General features: G+C 37.2%; 2 protein-coding genes across 2 annotated transcripts; both read left to right on the forward strand.

The window, feature by feature from the left end:
- Positions 1-529: 529 nt before the first annotated feature.
- Positions 530-1,334, forward strand: LOC124165032 (alpha-crystallin A chain-like). The gene is made up of 2 exons (XM_046542270.1): positions 530-960; positions 1,329-1,334. Exons 1-2 carry the CDS (start codon positions 538-540, stop codon positions 1,332-1,334), a joined length of 429 nt encoding a protein of 142 aa, XP_046398226.1. The 5' UTR covers positions 530-537.
- A 9,122-nt stretch (positions 1,335-10,456) lies between these two features.
- LOC124165078 (heat shock protein 23-like) lies at positions 10,457-13,248 on the forward strand. Its single transcript, XM_046542335.1, has 3 exons — positions 10,457-10,633; positions 11,019-11,461; positions 12,620-13,248. Exons 2-3 carry the CDS (start codon positions 11,222-11,224, stop codon positions 12,707-12,709), a joined length of 330 nt encoding a protein of 109 aa, XP_046398291.1. The 5' UTR covers positions 10,457-10,633; positions 11,019-11,221; the 3' UTR covers positions 12,710-13,248.
- The last annotated feature ends 362 nt before the right edge of the window (positions 13,249-13,610 follow it).

Consider the following 13,610-nt stretch of genomic DNA (forward strand, 5'->3'; position numbering starts at 1 on the left):
TTATCGATAGTCAGCATGCAGTCATGGTATGACGCATTACTGGTGCCGAATCATTTACGCATAGCAATACATTTAGCCTAAATTTTGATGTGTAGAAAGATTTAAAGCAAATAAAACAGAAGGGTTACCTAAAACCAACTATAAACGTCGACACAGTAGAATCACTGTATTGAAAATTATAGAATGTAAAAAAAACAGTCTATTTTAATTAAGAGATAGGTTAAATTATTAGCAGAGACTGTTGGTATTCTTATTCAAAGAAGTGAATAATAAATACATTCCACCTTTAAACTACGTGGGTCTTTCATGTTAACTGCAAAAATTAAAGCACCCCGTTTAGCTTTTCTCCATTTGAGCAAAAACCACAATCCGCTTGTTTGTATTTCATCACTTAACAATGATAAAGAAAGACTCTCCATGACCAATTCAAATGCATGCAAAAACAAAACTGACACCAGAATAAGATAGGTCGCTCACAAATAAACTTTATTCACTGCTCAAGTGAGATTTCCTTCATTTCAGACGTTTCGCTATGGAATGACCCTTCGACCAATGATAGCCACCAACTCCACCCCCACGAGTCCCTTTGAGACCTTCGATCAGCTCTTTGGGTCCAGCTTCAACGACTGCTTACGGACGAGAATCATGCCTCCTACCCTTGACTTCCACGAACCATGGGGCAAAATCTCCAGCGAGTACAGTGGCACGTCGAGCGTGACAATGGACGAGGATGGCTTCAAGATCGTGATGGACGTGCAGCATTTTAAGCCGGAGGAGATCACGGTGGAGCAGGTGGATGACAGCGTGGTGGTTGAGGGGAAGCACGAGGAGACGAAGGACGAGCATGGCTTCGTCTCCAGGCACTTCGTGAGGCGCTATGCGCTCCCTCAGGGCGTCGATCGCCAATCACTCAAATCCACCCTTAGCTCCGACGGCGTTCTCACCATCACAGCACCAAAGGTGTGTATTTCATTTAAAGGTCATGGTGTAATCTTGACCGTTATTGCTCACCCCATCTCTATTTTATTCTTACACCGCTTTAATTGTCTAGTGTACCTATTCGTTGAGCATTGATATCTGCTTTATATCTGGAGTAACTGAAAGACTAAGAATTTTATTCTAAACTCTATTTTAGGAAAAAATTGTTTGTTTACATTTTCAGTTGACAAATATTTTCAATCATACAATCAATATATTGATGAGTTTTCTACGCGACTGTAGTCAACGCTATAGCGTTGACTATAGTTTCGTAGAAAACTTATCAACATGAATTTAAATGAATTCATCAAACTAATGCCAGCAATATTGCAAAATTATTGCAATGTTAGTTGTAGAGGTATTATTTATTTCAACGTTTGGACTACAATTATTTTAATTTTACGTTTGTTTTGACCTGCGGCTGATGACATTGACAGTTCTTTTTCATCTTCTAATTCTGTGAGTGCCTTTGTCTTAATGGATATTTAAACAAAATATATATTTTGGGTCAAAAGAAGTTTAATATTCCTCCATCTATACATCAGTGGGGTAAATTGTTTAAATTGTAGCCTAAACATTCTCAGTGTTTATCCTGTAGCACTACTTTCTCCTTCATAACAAGCTCCTAATATTTAAACTCTAGCAAACTCACACTACACACTAGCATTTTGCCACTCGGTAACCATTGTAGCTTACACTCAGAGAAGTCTAGCTCAGTGTGGACTCAGACTCTGACTAGTATGGTTTAATGGAGGAAAATAATGCTACATGTTCAAACTTCCCCTGGAGGGATTTTAGCATAGGGAATCACATGCAAATGAGATATGTTTTCTTGCGGATTGGTGTTGTAGCAGCAGAGACTTTGACAGGATATTTTGTCCCTGTGGTACTATGAACTTTGGTCCAACTACCCAAAATTAATTTGCACAGATCCCTTGGAAGTGATGACTTGATCATTGGTGTGTTCCCATTCCAGGTAGAGCATGTGGTAGAGGAGAATGGTCGCACTATACAGATTGAGCAAACTGGGAAGCCTGCTGTGAATAATGCGAACAAGGAAAAAGGCTCAATGATGTGAAGCTACACACAACACTCAGAGACTCTGCACAAATTGCATTGCTCTTTGTTCACGAGCCATGTGAACTGAACTGATTGTTGAGCTATGTGTAGGGCTGCTATTCTGGATAAGCGTTGCAAAAAATAGCATATGCTATTCTGCGGGTCATTATTGCAACGACCCCGTATTCAGAATGAAGCGTAGTAATAATTTTGTTCGGAATAGCAGCATGCTATTTCTTGCGCGAGCTATTTGGAAGCTCCGCCCCTTCCCGTATGAAAAACTTTCTGAACAGTTTGCGCAACCAATGAGGGAGAAGATATTTTATATATTTTTCTGTATTTTATGGAATATTGACTTGCAATTACAACTAATTGCTTCATTTGCATTTAAAAATTATATTAAACCGTTGATTTATATAATACGCTTTGAAAATCTCGTTTAGGAAATCAGCTGATTGTTGTTGTTTTGATAATATCACAATGGCTTCAGACAGGAGGGTTAGGTCATAATTTTACTGTTATAATGATGATTTATCGGGCATAAATATTGAATCATTTACCTATATCCGATCGGTCCTTTATCGTGAGATATATGTTATGCGAAATAATCATTGAAAGCTAAATATGTTTGATTTTCTTCGTAATTGTCTTAGGCTTCGAAGTCTGTCTGTTCGTTGCATGTCAAAATAAATATGTACCAACTTTTATTGCTTTGATCGTGACGATATAGCTTTACTGTATGAACTAGAAGCTTTCGTTTCTAATACTAGCTTTATATTATATGACTCCCTAATTTCAGTATTCATTCTCTGTTTAGGAAATGAAGTAGGTGGCAACGTCACCGCTGTGCTTTCATGTAATATGATGGAATAGTATCAATATTTCAGCTGCAGATTTGGAAAAAGCAGAGGGATGTGATGGTGAATTTGAGGATGGATGGAACAACTGTGAAAAAGTGAATCGTGTGGAAAGTGCTGTTGTGTCACTTATTATTGTTTTCGTATCAGCTGATTTTAATATGCTCACTGAAATTTTTGATAGACCCTGAACTGTGCCGATATACTGAAACTTAATTGTGTGAATAACTTACTTGCCTATAGAGGAAACAATTTGTATTGAATTCCACATGATATATATTGCATTAATGATGTACATGGATATTCCATTAAACGTTTGTGGCGAATCATATTTGTTCGGAAACTTTATTGGTGTTCGGAGAAATCCTTTGTTTTCAAGCAAGTAATTCAAGTCGACTGCCCGTGTTATAAGTTTGTAAATTTTAAGTTTTAACTGTAGAAGGTAGCGAATATAGTGGGGAAAATAATTTCGACTCGTTGCATGTTTTTGTATATACTGTCCAATTGAGGAAATGAACGGCTGATCAAAGTATATGGTATTATTATGGTAATATATGGTTTTCATTGAAAGGTATACCTGTTATTATATTTGGCGAGTTACTGTGTTCACACAAGCTTGAAAATTTTCAAGAATCGACCTGATAGCCTACATTGAGGATATTTTTAGTAGCAAGTCAAGTGATGAAATAAAATTATGAGTTGTAAATATGAATAAAACACGGAAAATTTGGGCTAATCGTAGTAATTCTTTGCATTAATTGTGTAGTGTCAATGAAGCAAGCTTGAGCTTCATATATTAAGCTCGAATGTTAATTTCTAACCAATTCACTTAACTAGTTAAATATTCATCACTCATGCTACTATTATTTAATTAAAATAAAGCAGATAACATTTTATTTTTGGCTATTATTCCATTTTTCAATGCTTGATTATGTTACTTTAACCTCAGAAAAACAATTCGACATCGCAATGCGCACGTTTTCAGGGTTGCAATACCGAATAGCTCGGCCTCGAAGACTGCGTAATATTATAGCAAGCCTACCGGTTGCAATTCGCCGTTCAGAATAGTGAATTGCTACGGGCCTATGCTATTCTGAGAATTACGTCTTCCGGTGTAGTAAAAACACGAATTGCAACCGTTCTGAATACCAAATAGCATGGGCGTTGCTATACGCTATATTATAGCAACATCGGTTGCAATATCGGAGAATGGCATAATGCTATTCCATCCAGAATAGCAGCCTAGGTACAGTTCGTTTTTAGTGTTAAATTAATTATACTGTGCATTCCATTTAAAATTATACATAAATACCTGCATTAAAGAATAAGTAGGCATGAAACATTTCAGCCTAAAAAAAATGACAAATTACTCCTACAAATGACATTCACAACACGTTTGTGAACAAATCTAAAATTGATTTGAATTTACAAATCGTCTCAACCAAAATAAGCTAATTGTGGTTTAAAATAATAATACATATGTACTGACTATATTTCCAGAAATATGAAGGAGATTATTTATCTTTGCAAATGTTTTATATTATTTTTACCCTACTTCACTTTGAAACTACATGCTTTCATAAAATATGAAAGATGCAAATCAAATTATTCAGTTGACTTAATATTGCAGGAGAAATATTAAGGTAGCCTGGTCATAAACAGTTGTACTTAACTTACTGATTTGATGAGTGAAATCTAATGTATTCACAAACCCACATGTAATTAGAAATACAGGAATTATTATTATTTTCCAACTGTGTGTCTCCTCGTTCTGCAAGTGATCTTCTCGTAATATCAGATCAATATACCAGTCGCTAAAATTCAAATTATTTTTTTCTGGTGGTCATCATATTAGAACTACATCCCTGTCAAAACCCTTTATAACTGTTCCCTTACAAAGTACATACATATCAAGTATATGTAGCAACTCAGAATCTAGGGGATAAAGAAAGGGAATAGCAATAGGGTGGTTTCCTATTACCGTAAACTGGGACAACTTTGCCACTTTTTATTCTTTTTCAACTGCATTCTTGGAAGTTCATGTACGAAAATGATTTAAAACCATCATCAGCTATTACTCTTGGTCTCTACTTTCAAAATGTATGAAAAAATTACAACTTAAGTAAAATTTTATACGTTAAAAAAATTGAAAACATATGTCGCAAAGATTTTATGGAACTGGGGCAACTTTGCCAACGGAGTTATATCCAGCGGAAAACTCAATAAAACAATGGAATAAATGATTTTAACTTAGAAAACTCTTAAATGTAGAATGGTACACACAGATACTCAAAACACTGTACATAATATACAATGGTTATTCCCCTATTTTTTTCTTCTATTTTCAAGTTCCTCCTATATAATTCTGTGTGGAGCAGCTTTGAAGTGATCAAGTGTGATTTTTCCACGGATTCTCCTGGGGCCACATTAATTTTCCGTCTTCTTCTCTATGGGGAATTTTTGTTTGGATTACGACGACAGACTTGAAGATAATTCAAAATTGAAGCACTTACTCTTGTAGGAGTGTAATTACAATCAGTTAACCATGCATCCGGAATTCAACACTAAACTTCTTTGAGATTGAGGGGCACGATGCCACATTTTTCGAACCCTGATAAGATTTTTGAGTACATTTTACCGCTTTCATCCAAAGCCCTGAGAGGTTTTGCCAAAAGTATTGGAAATGCTCTATTTTCGAGAGTAATTTAACCAGTAGAGTTCCACAATTTATTGTCAGTCAGTATGGCTCTCCATTTTTTTATTACAAGGATCCAAGAGTGAAACATCAAAAGGTTGTCATAAATGATTGGACGATGGTGTAAGAACACAAAACGTATCAATCATCAATCAATGGCCTTAAAAGGCATTCCCCGGTCAGCATAAACAAGCACATGTTCGAGGATCTCTTCTTCCTTATCCTTGCTCAATGCCGTCTGGCGCCCTGGATTCTTTGAATGGCGACACTTCACCTTACTGTCAATTGCCCTCTGTGCAATATTATATTTCAGGACTGCTTTTCCACTTCTCATTTCATTATTAATCACTGCAGTGACAGCAAGTTGCAGCGTAGTGTCATCATAATTTCGATACCTGCGGCCTCCCAAATTGCTATTAAAGCGTCTTGGCAACTGAACGGTCTATAAAACGTTTATGAAAATCGCATCCTTAGGAAAAAGTGTACTAGAATTTGAGATAAAACAATATTGTCAGTTGGCCAAGTTGTCACATTTCCACCAAGCTTCCTGGTGCACCATTGCCAAGTTACATTAATAAGCGTAATTACAGCATACATTTTACCATTTAAAGCAGTGGTTCCCAAAGTGTTTTACTTTAATGCTTACCGCCCCCTGGGGGGCGTCTGTGGGGGCGAAAAGTGCCGAGGGGGCGGCAGGGGGGCGCCGGAGGGTCCTGACAACGTGACAAATGCGAAGGTTCCGTAACATTCCTTTTGTGTTTGTTTCTTTTCAAGCTTCGTTTCTTAAGTTTACTTTTTTCCCGCAACTGGAAGTAATTAAGCATGCGTTTTCTAACATTTTAAAGTAATAACAGTTAAAAAATATTTCCAAGGCTTTTTTGCACAATGGGAACGTTTGAAGGACTTTAGTCTCATTTGGTCTATCGTTGGTACAACTTCAAGACACAGAGAACTTCGGCAGTTAAGTTCAGTGTGAATAAAACGGCTGTGAAAGCGGAGAGGAATCAGGTCATCTAGATTCGGTAGTTTTACACCAAATATTTACCAGAATAATAATTTTCCGAACTCGGTTCCAGCGATATTATCGAGGCTCTTATGGTAAGTGATTTTTCATTTTTCAGATGATATCGTTAGAGTACTATTATATAACATTTTGTATTATTTTAGGATAGCGAAGTAAATAAGAAAATAACTGGCCAGTATATTGTTTACGCTTTTATAAAATTGTAAAAAATTATTCAAAACGAGGACCTTTTCTCTCACACTTCGTATGTATATGATCCCCTTTGCTAGTTGGATTCCAATTCAATAAATTCCCGGTTTACTGATCTAAGTCACCCGGTCACAATTTTTCTGATATTGTGCATTTCCTTGGAGCATAGCTTTTTCAAACAATGGGTAATATTCACAATAATTCTTCGAATAAAAAGAACGCATAGCTAATAATTCAAGAAATCGAAGCCGTCGATAAAGGAAATGTTCCTTGATCAGCTTAGGAAAAATATAGCCTACAGCGAAAATAATTATGCTTCAAACTTGTAAGCCTTCAAAGTTAATTAGTCATTATAACGGAATACTTAAAGCGAATCCAGCTCCTAAAAAACGGAATGGCCATAGAATAATTGGCTCAGGTACAAAGGTATTTAATGGGGCGAGAAATTTAAAATTATTATAGTGAATTGTAGAATCATTCGTAAAAAAAAAACAGGCTGAGTTTTTAAGTATTTCTTTTGCGCACGTTGAAGTACTTGCTCGGAACTACTACTAGGAACCGTGAGTTGGTTAAGCGAAGAGATCATCATTCATAGAGCATATTCGGGATACAATAGGAAAAGCGAATATAACGCAAGGATTAAATAGCAGAACTCTGAGAGGATGCCCACCAAAAGGCAAAGAAATAGATGATTTTTTGTTAGTTCCGCCCGGAGTTGAAAACTGAGTGATTGCCCTCACAAGTCCTTAAACATTTTAATTACAGCAGTTAACAAAATTAAGGCCTAATTAAATAATATAAACTAAATAAAAATTAATGCTCTTAATAATCGACTCTTTCGAGAGTTGTGTGATGAGAACGACGAAGATTTTAAACGTTTCTTACTACACACGTAAGTTCGTTAGCTGCCAAAAGGCAATTGTATAAGGTGCTTCTGTAAACTTTTTGACACTGTCGTGCAGTTTTTTGAGGAGAAAGATGCTTTTCTCAGCAACAACCTTAGAGAGATTAGGAGTGACGTTGCATTTTTGGCTGAAATATTTGGATGTTTGGAAAGAAAGTAAGTAAGAAAGAAAGAAATGAAATGAATTTACAATTGTAGGGAAACGACACAAATCATATGAAGGTAAAATCTGTGGTGACTGTGTTTATTTCCAAGTTGATTTTATTTAAGCACCACATAGGTCGCCACGAGCTTTATCGATTTCCATATCTTATTGAGCTGGAAGAGCAAGCTGGTTTATGTGATGATAATTTGAGCGTCTTTTGCGACCATTTAGCTACCTTACATAAAAATACGACTCGAAGATTTGAGGATCTTCTTTTGTTGGAAACTCCAGACTGGGTGATAAATCCTAAAAGTAGATATTGGGGAAGTTGGGGTATTAGAGGGACAATTAATTGGACTACGAAATGACATTGAATTGAAACCAAAGTTTAAGATAAATTATCAAGAGTTTTGGCTACAGAAGGAGATTTCCAATCGTTATCCTGAATCATGAATGGTGGTTAAAAAACTCTTTCTTGCATTTCCGACTTCAGATTTGGTGGAACGTGGTTTAAGTGCAGTCATTCAGCTTAATTCCAAGCAGAGAAATAGACTACAGGTTTGCAAACGCGGGGATTTAAGACTTCTGCTAAGTGAAATTAAACCGAGCGTTGGAAAATATGTATCATACCATCAATTCTCCGTAGTAGTATATGGAATGCACTCAAAAAAAGAAACCTTTCAGTGCACCTCTTGCAGTGCCCAGCGATTGCATAATAAAAGTCATTCGTGGTAATATTTATTAATTTTTCTGGTGATTATTCTCCATCACTATTATACCTGTTATCCACATATAAAATTGAATGAGACCATATTGCATCCACGCTCTTGCCGCGTCGCCGTGCTCTCTGCCGCCGCGGGCCAGAACCGGAGTCGACCGCACGCTCGAAAAAACTATTTAAAATTCGGGGTTGCAAGTTGGTGCAAGGTTTTACTTTAGATTCACAATGTAGAAGCTTCAAAGAACGACATGATATAAGTTAGTTAGTGTAAGTCGATGATAATATCTACTTTTTCTCTACGTTTATGTAAAAAAAAGGGCTGAAAACAGGCTCCGCAATTTTGTTATATATCTATGGTTATTGATGAAACAAAATCTTTAAAAACCTTTCAAATGAAAGAAAAAGAAATGTCAATTAAGATGGCATAACAGTTTTGTCGATAAAACTATTCATGAAACCACTGCACGAGGATAAAGTCGGCAATTTTCAGAAAAAATCGAGGGTGGTCGTTTTTCGCTAAATTTGTTCAACTTTGACCTCACTCATATTGTTAACGTGAAAACACAGGAAATAAATAATCTGAAAAGGTATGCACAATTTATTTGAGAATATTTATGCGAAGTTTCAACTACCTAGCTCAAAAAAATCGATTGAGGTATTGGCCAGCTTTTTCCGATTCTAGCCCACTAAGCGTCGTTCTTCTTCCCGCTGACGCAAGTGAGGTGACCTTGGGGCGAGGCTCTGAGCGCTGATACGACGCAGGATGCTAGAGGTAGCCGAGTACCATGCTAGCTGGTAGCACTGGCTTAAATAAGGATTTTTAATATCTTATCAAACGAAGAAAACTTTCCGACCTTAGCCAGTTTTAATATGTGATTATTAATACATGTTTCCCTGAGCTCCGTGCCTCATGCATGCATTGGTAATCTCAGATGATGTAAAACTCCTACCTACTCGTATAGAAACTAGGTCCCTATGACGTCACGTGGAGTGGTATCGCATGGGCGCCAATCTGGCCTTTTTCAATTGCGGTTAAAATTGACCTTTGCCATTCGTCTGAACTGGGATTTCTAAAAGAAATAATTTGTATATTATGAATACACTAAAGGTGGGTAACGAATCGCAATCAGTGTCTTTCGTTTTCTTTGATGAACGTGATTCTGTTGTTAATTACTAGTTTATGAAAGCACAAAAAGCTTTACCCACAATCACTATCACCATCTCAAGTATTCAATTGACTTCATATTTTTGTGAAAGGAGAAAAAAGAAATTTATTTTGTTCTGTCCATATATTATACTTTGTTCTTGTTTATTGTAAGTTATTGTCACATATGTTTCATAATGATAATGTTTCAAAACATTATAGAAACCAACTTCCTTTTTGTTTTCTGGCCTGCCTTGAATTTAATTTTTTTAAGACGGTAAATTCCATGCTGGTTTTCTATTTTAACCATTGAAGCTATCTAAAGATCCATTAATTTTGTGTTGTTAAAAAAAAGTATATCCAAGGTTGGAGTAATACATTCATTCATTCATTCACTTACAACCTCTAGTGTTTGGGCCAACATGCGACCCGCGGGTTGCAGAACACAATTCATAACCCCCTGAACATAATATACATCGTATTATAGGTATGAGATCAGAAATATCGATCAGCAAGCGAGTACCGTCTCGGTTGATCCAGGGCATGGGCGAAAGTTCCAGATGGTGACCCTCCCCTCCACTGCCTTCTACCCCCTCCCTTTAAGAGACCCCTCCCACCTGTTTGTCCTCTCCAGAACCTTCACGCAGGCCCAAGGAAATTCGCGGCGTACGCGGAGCGGATGACTGAGACATCTGCCGACGAATGTTAGAACTAAAATGGATCGACATATATACCAACGCCCGCCAAGAATTGGTAGATTGAAAGAGGACATCAGGCGTGAAAGTTGTGAGACTAGAGTGTAAAGTGTGATCCCGGCGATTGAGACTGCTTACTAGTCTTCGAGAGAAGTGCAGTTTTTCTTCGAGAAGTATCGGAGGAGAGCGAATATCGTCATATCACACGCACAAATCTGAGAGGTAAGCATACATCATAATTCAGTAATATTACGCATGTTTAGCCTGCGCACTCATGTGCTAGGATTGGTGGGACTCATCCATGGATTCCAGTTTATTCAGGGAATTTTATAAGTAGTGAGTTTGTAGTTTTTTAAGCATTTTAGAAGAGTCATGTGATCAGCATTAGAACCCTGATATCTTGACACTCCGGGGAAAATCGACAAGTCTGGCACATTTTTTCGTCACACCCATAATCAATTTTTTAGGGGGCTCGGGCCCCCTCAGGCCCTATGGAGTCGGCTCCACTGGTCTTGAGCATAATTCACTATTCTTGACAAGGAAAATCTCGTCAGTACCACACTAGCTACAGGACCACCTTTAATCTCTAAGTTTCCTTTAATTTCAGATGTCTCGACACGCATTGGCTTTTCGACCGTGGTTCGCTGACAACCCTTGGGCTCCTGCCCCCTCTCAGCTCTTCGACCAGCACTTTGGGCTCGGCATGCACATGGAGACCTCTTCCAACCGCACTACATTCCCTACCACACTACGCTAACCCATGACCGACCGTGGCAATACCTCCCGCGTGCCTACGACAGCAGAGGTGCGATGGACAAGGATGGCTTCAAGATCGTGATGGACGTGCAGCACTTTAAGCCAGAGGAGATCACGGTGAAGCAGATTGATGACAGCGTGGTGGTTGAGGGGAAGCACGAGGAGACGGAGGACGAGCATGGCTTCGTCTCCAGGCACTTCGTGAGGCGATATACGCTCCCTCAAGGCGTCGATCACCAAGCACTCAACTCCACCCTCAGCTCCGACGGCGTCCTCACCATCACAGCACCAAAGGTGGGTGTCCAATCCGTAAAAAAACATGCGACGTAGCAGATGAGTCCATTTAACCATTAACCGGTGACGTGGGGTCTGAGAGACTGCTGGGTACATAAAATAATGAATATTTTCAAAATTTCTATTTCAAAATATCTATAATCCTCGTGAGCGTCATAATTTTGTATGATAAGAACATTGCACTATTTTAAAATTAAACGTTCTTATTATTTATTTCTGAAAACTTGCAACTGAATTTGAGTAGCGGTCTTTGAGACCTCACGTCACTAAATTGGAAATCCAATTAACTTAATGCTGGTGGAAATGACTCATAGAAATGTTAAAAACTATTCCTAGTGATTTTTAAGAATAATTATAATTAACAATTAACAATGAAGCATTTCTAGTTGCATAACGTGGATTAAGTACTTAATTAAAAATGTACCATTGTTAAAATAATAACTTGTGTTTTTATATTAGTTTTTTATCCTGTTTCAAATAAAAATCTTTACTGAAAAAGTTGGTTCGTATTAGGAATCCATAATATTAAATATAAGTTTGAAGTTAACTAAGCTATAAAAATGACTTTACAACGTTTTACAAATTTTTGTTTTATTGCGGTCTCCCAGACCACACGTCACTGAGAGTGAATCAAAAATTTCACGTCACTGGTTTAGCGTTAAATTTCGTGTGAATCGAATGTGCTCTTGGTATCAGCCTTGAACGGATGGAACTGATCCATCGCTTATGATAGATGCTTCTCATATTCACTTTTGGTTTACAATTTGTTGGAGTCGCGTGCGTCCACGTTAACAAATCATTAGTTCAAAGTTACATGAGGATTACTCGATGTGATCCTAAATTCACGAAAACAATGCCAATGCGCCCTCATTCGGGAGGGTTTGAAACTTGAAATGCCCTCCCAACCACATCCTGCAATTGAAAACAAATTGGCATCATTCATAACTGAAAGCTTTTCATCTGAAGTTTCAATCTTATGTAGTGGAGTAGTTATAATGCATCAAGATGTTATTTTATGGTGAACTTTTGTAAAAATATGATCATTTCATAACTTTCTTTCATATGAATCGAAGTGAATCGTGGGTTGTAGCTAGTTCTAGCTAAGTGATACTATTGTTATCGCCGCTCTCTAATATGAAATGCTTTATTTCATTACAGGTTAAAAAAATGCAAGAGGACAATGTGCGGACAGTGAAAATCCAGCTAACGGAAAAGCCAATCATCAAGACTGCTGAGAAGAGAGGTTAGATGAAGCGATTTAGCCACCAATTAAATCTTGGACTCTCGACTGTTCCTATCGCAATTTTTATATTCTCATCACTTTCCACCACGACAGAATTCCATTTCGTATTCTACAGGCAGACTCCAGTTCATTAATTCATTTATTTATATTTTTAATCTATATAATTTTTCCTTATTCACCGTGTGAATAAGGGAAAATTATATTGTGACCATCGTGTCACTATCAATGTGTGTTTGAGTGAGGCATTCAAAAGTCATATTTATTTATGCGGTCAATGGACTGAGTGTATTGTGACTTTTCTGCAAGTGAAATTCCTGTGTCAAAACACTTTTTATGTACTGGAAATCCATATTGTAAATAGAACACGCAGAATGATGCTGTGATAGAGGAAGATGAAAGATAAATCATTGTTGTGAGACTAAATACGTTGCTGACATTCAGTGAAGTGATTGAGGTCAGTAATTGTATTGTAATCACTGTAAATTGTTTCGTTAAATCTAATTTTCTAATATTTTTTTAAATAAATGTGTTTTTGGAAAATTAATACATATTTCATTATATACCCTCTTATACCTTTATGAAAAATATTTCTCGCTGTACGTGCATAAGCTACGGAAGTTCTTAGAAAAACCTTGAGTCACTGAAAGCTGTGAGTCTCTTTTTATGTGTATGCTTGTCTCACAGAATTCATTGAGACTTCCAGATAATCGAGAGAATATTTTTTCCTCCGTGCCATGTGTAATAAATGGCAAACTGTTACGGTAAAACAGTTTCTAAATTTGAGAAGTAGGTATTAATTGCCGTTGCCCTAATGTTGAAAATAATTCCTGAACATCGGCACACTTTGTCATCGGCGTCTTAGATGGACTTCATATCAGTAGCGGATACGGAAAAAACACAAAGGGG

Source organism: Ischnura elegans, chromosome 9 (genome assembly GCF_921293095.1).
Source record: "Ischnura elegans chromosome 9, ioIscEleg1.1, whole genome shotgun sequence".
NCBI classification, from domain to species: domain Eukaryota; kingdom Metazoa; phylum Arthropoda; class Insecta; order Odonata; family Coenagrionidae; genus Ischnura; species Ischnura elegans.

Bases quoted from the DNA above. Each gene is read 5' to 3' on its own strand.
- LOC124165032 (XM_046542270.1), top strand. From the start codon at position 538: ATGACCCTTCGACCAATGATAGCCACCAACTCCACCCCCACGAGTCCC.
- LOC124165078 (XM_046542335.1), top strand. From the start codon at position 11,222: ATGGACAAGGATGGCTTCAAGATCGTGATGGACGTGCAGCACTTTAAG. The intron at 11,462-12,619 runs GTGGGTGTCCAA...ATTTCATTACAG, and splicing joins TCACCATCACAGCACCAAAG to GTTAAAAAAATGCAAGAGGA.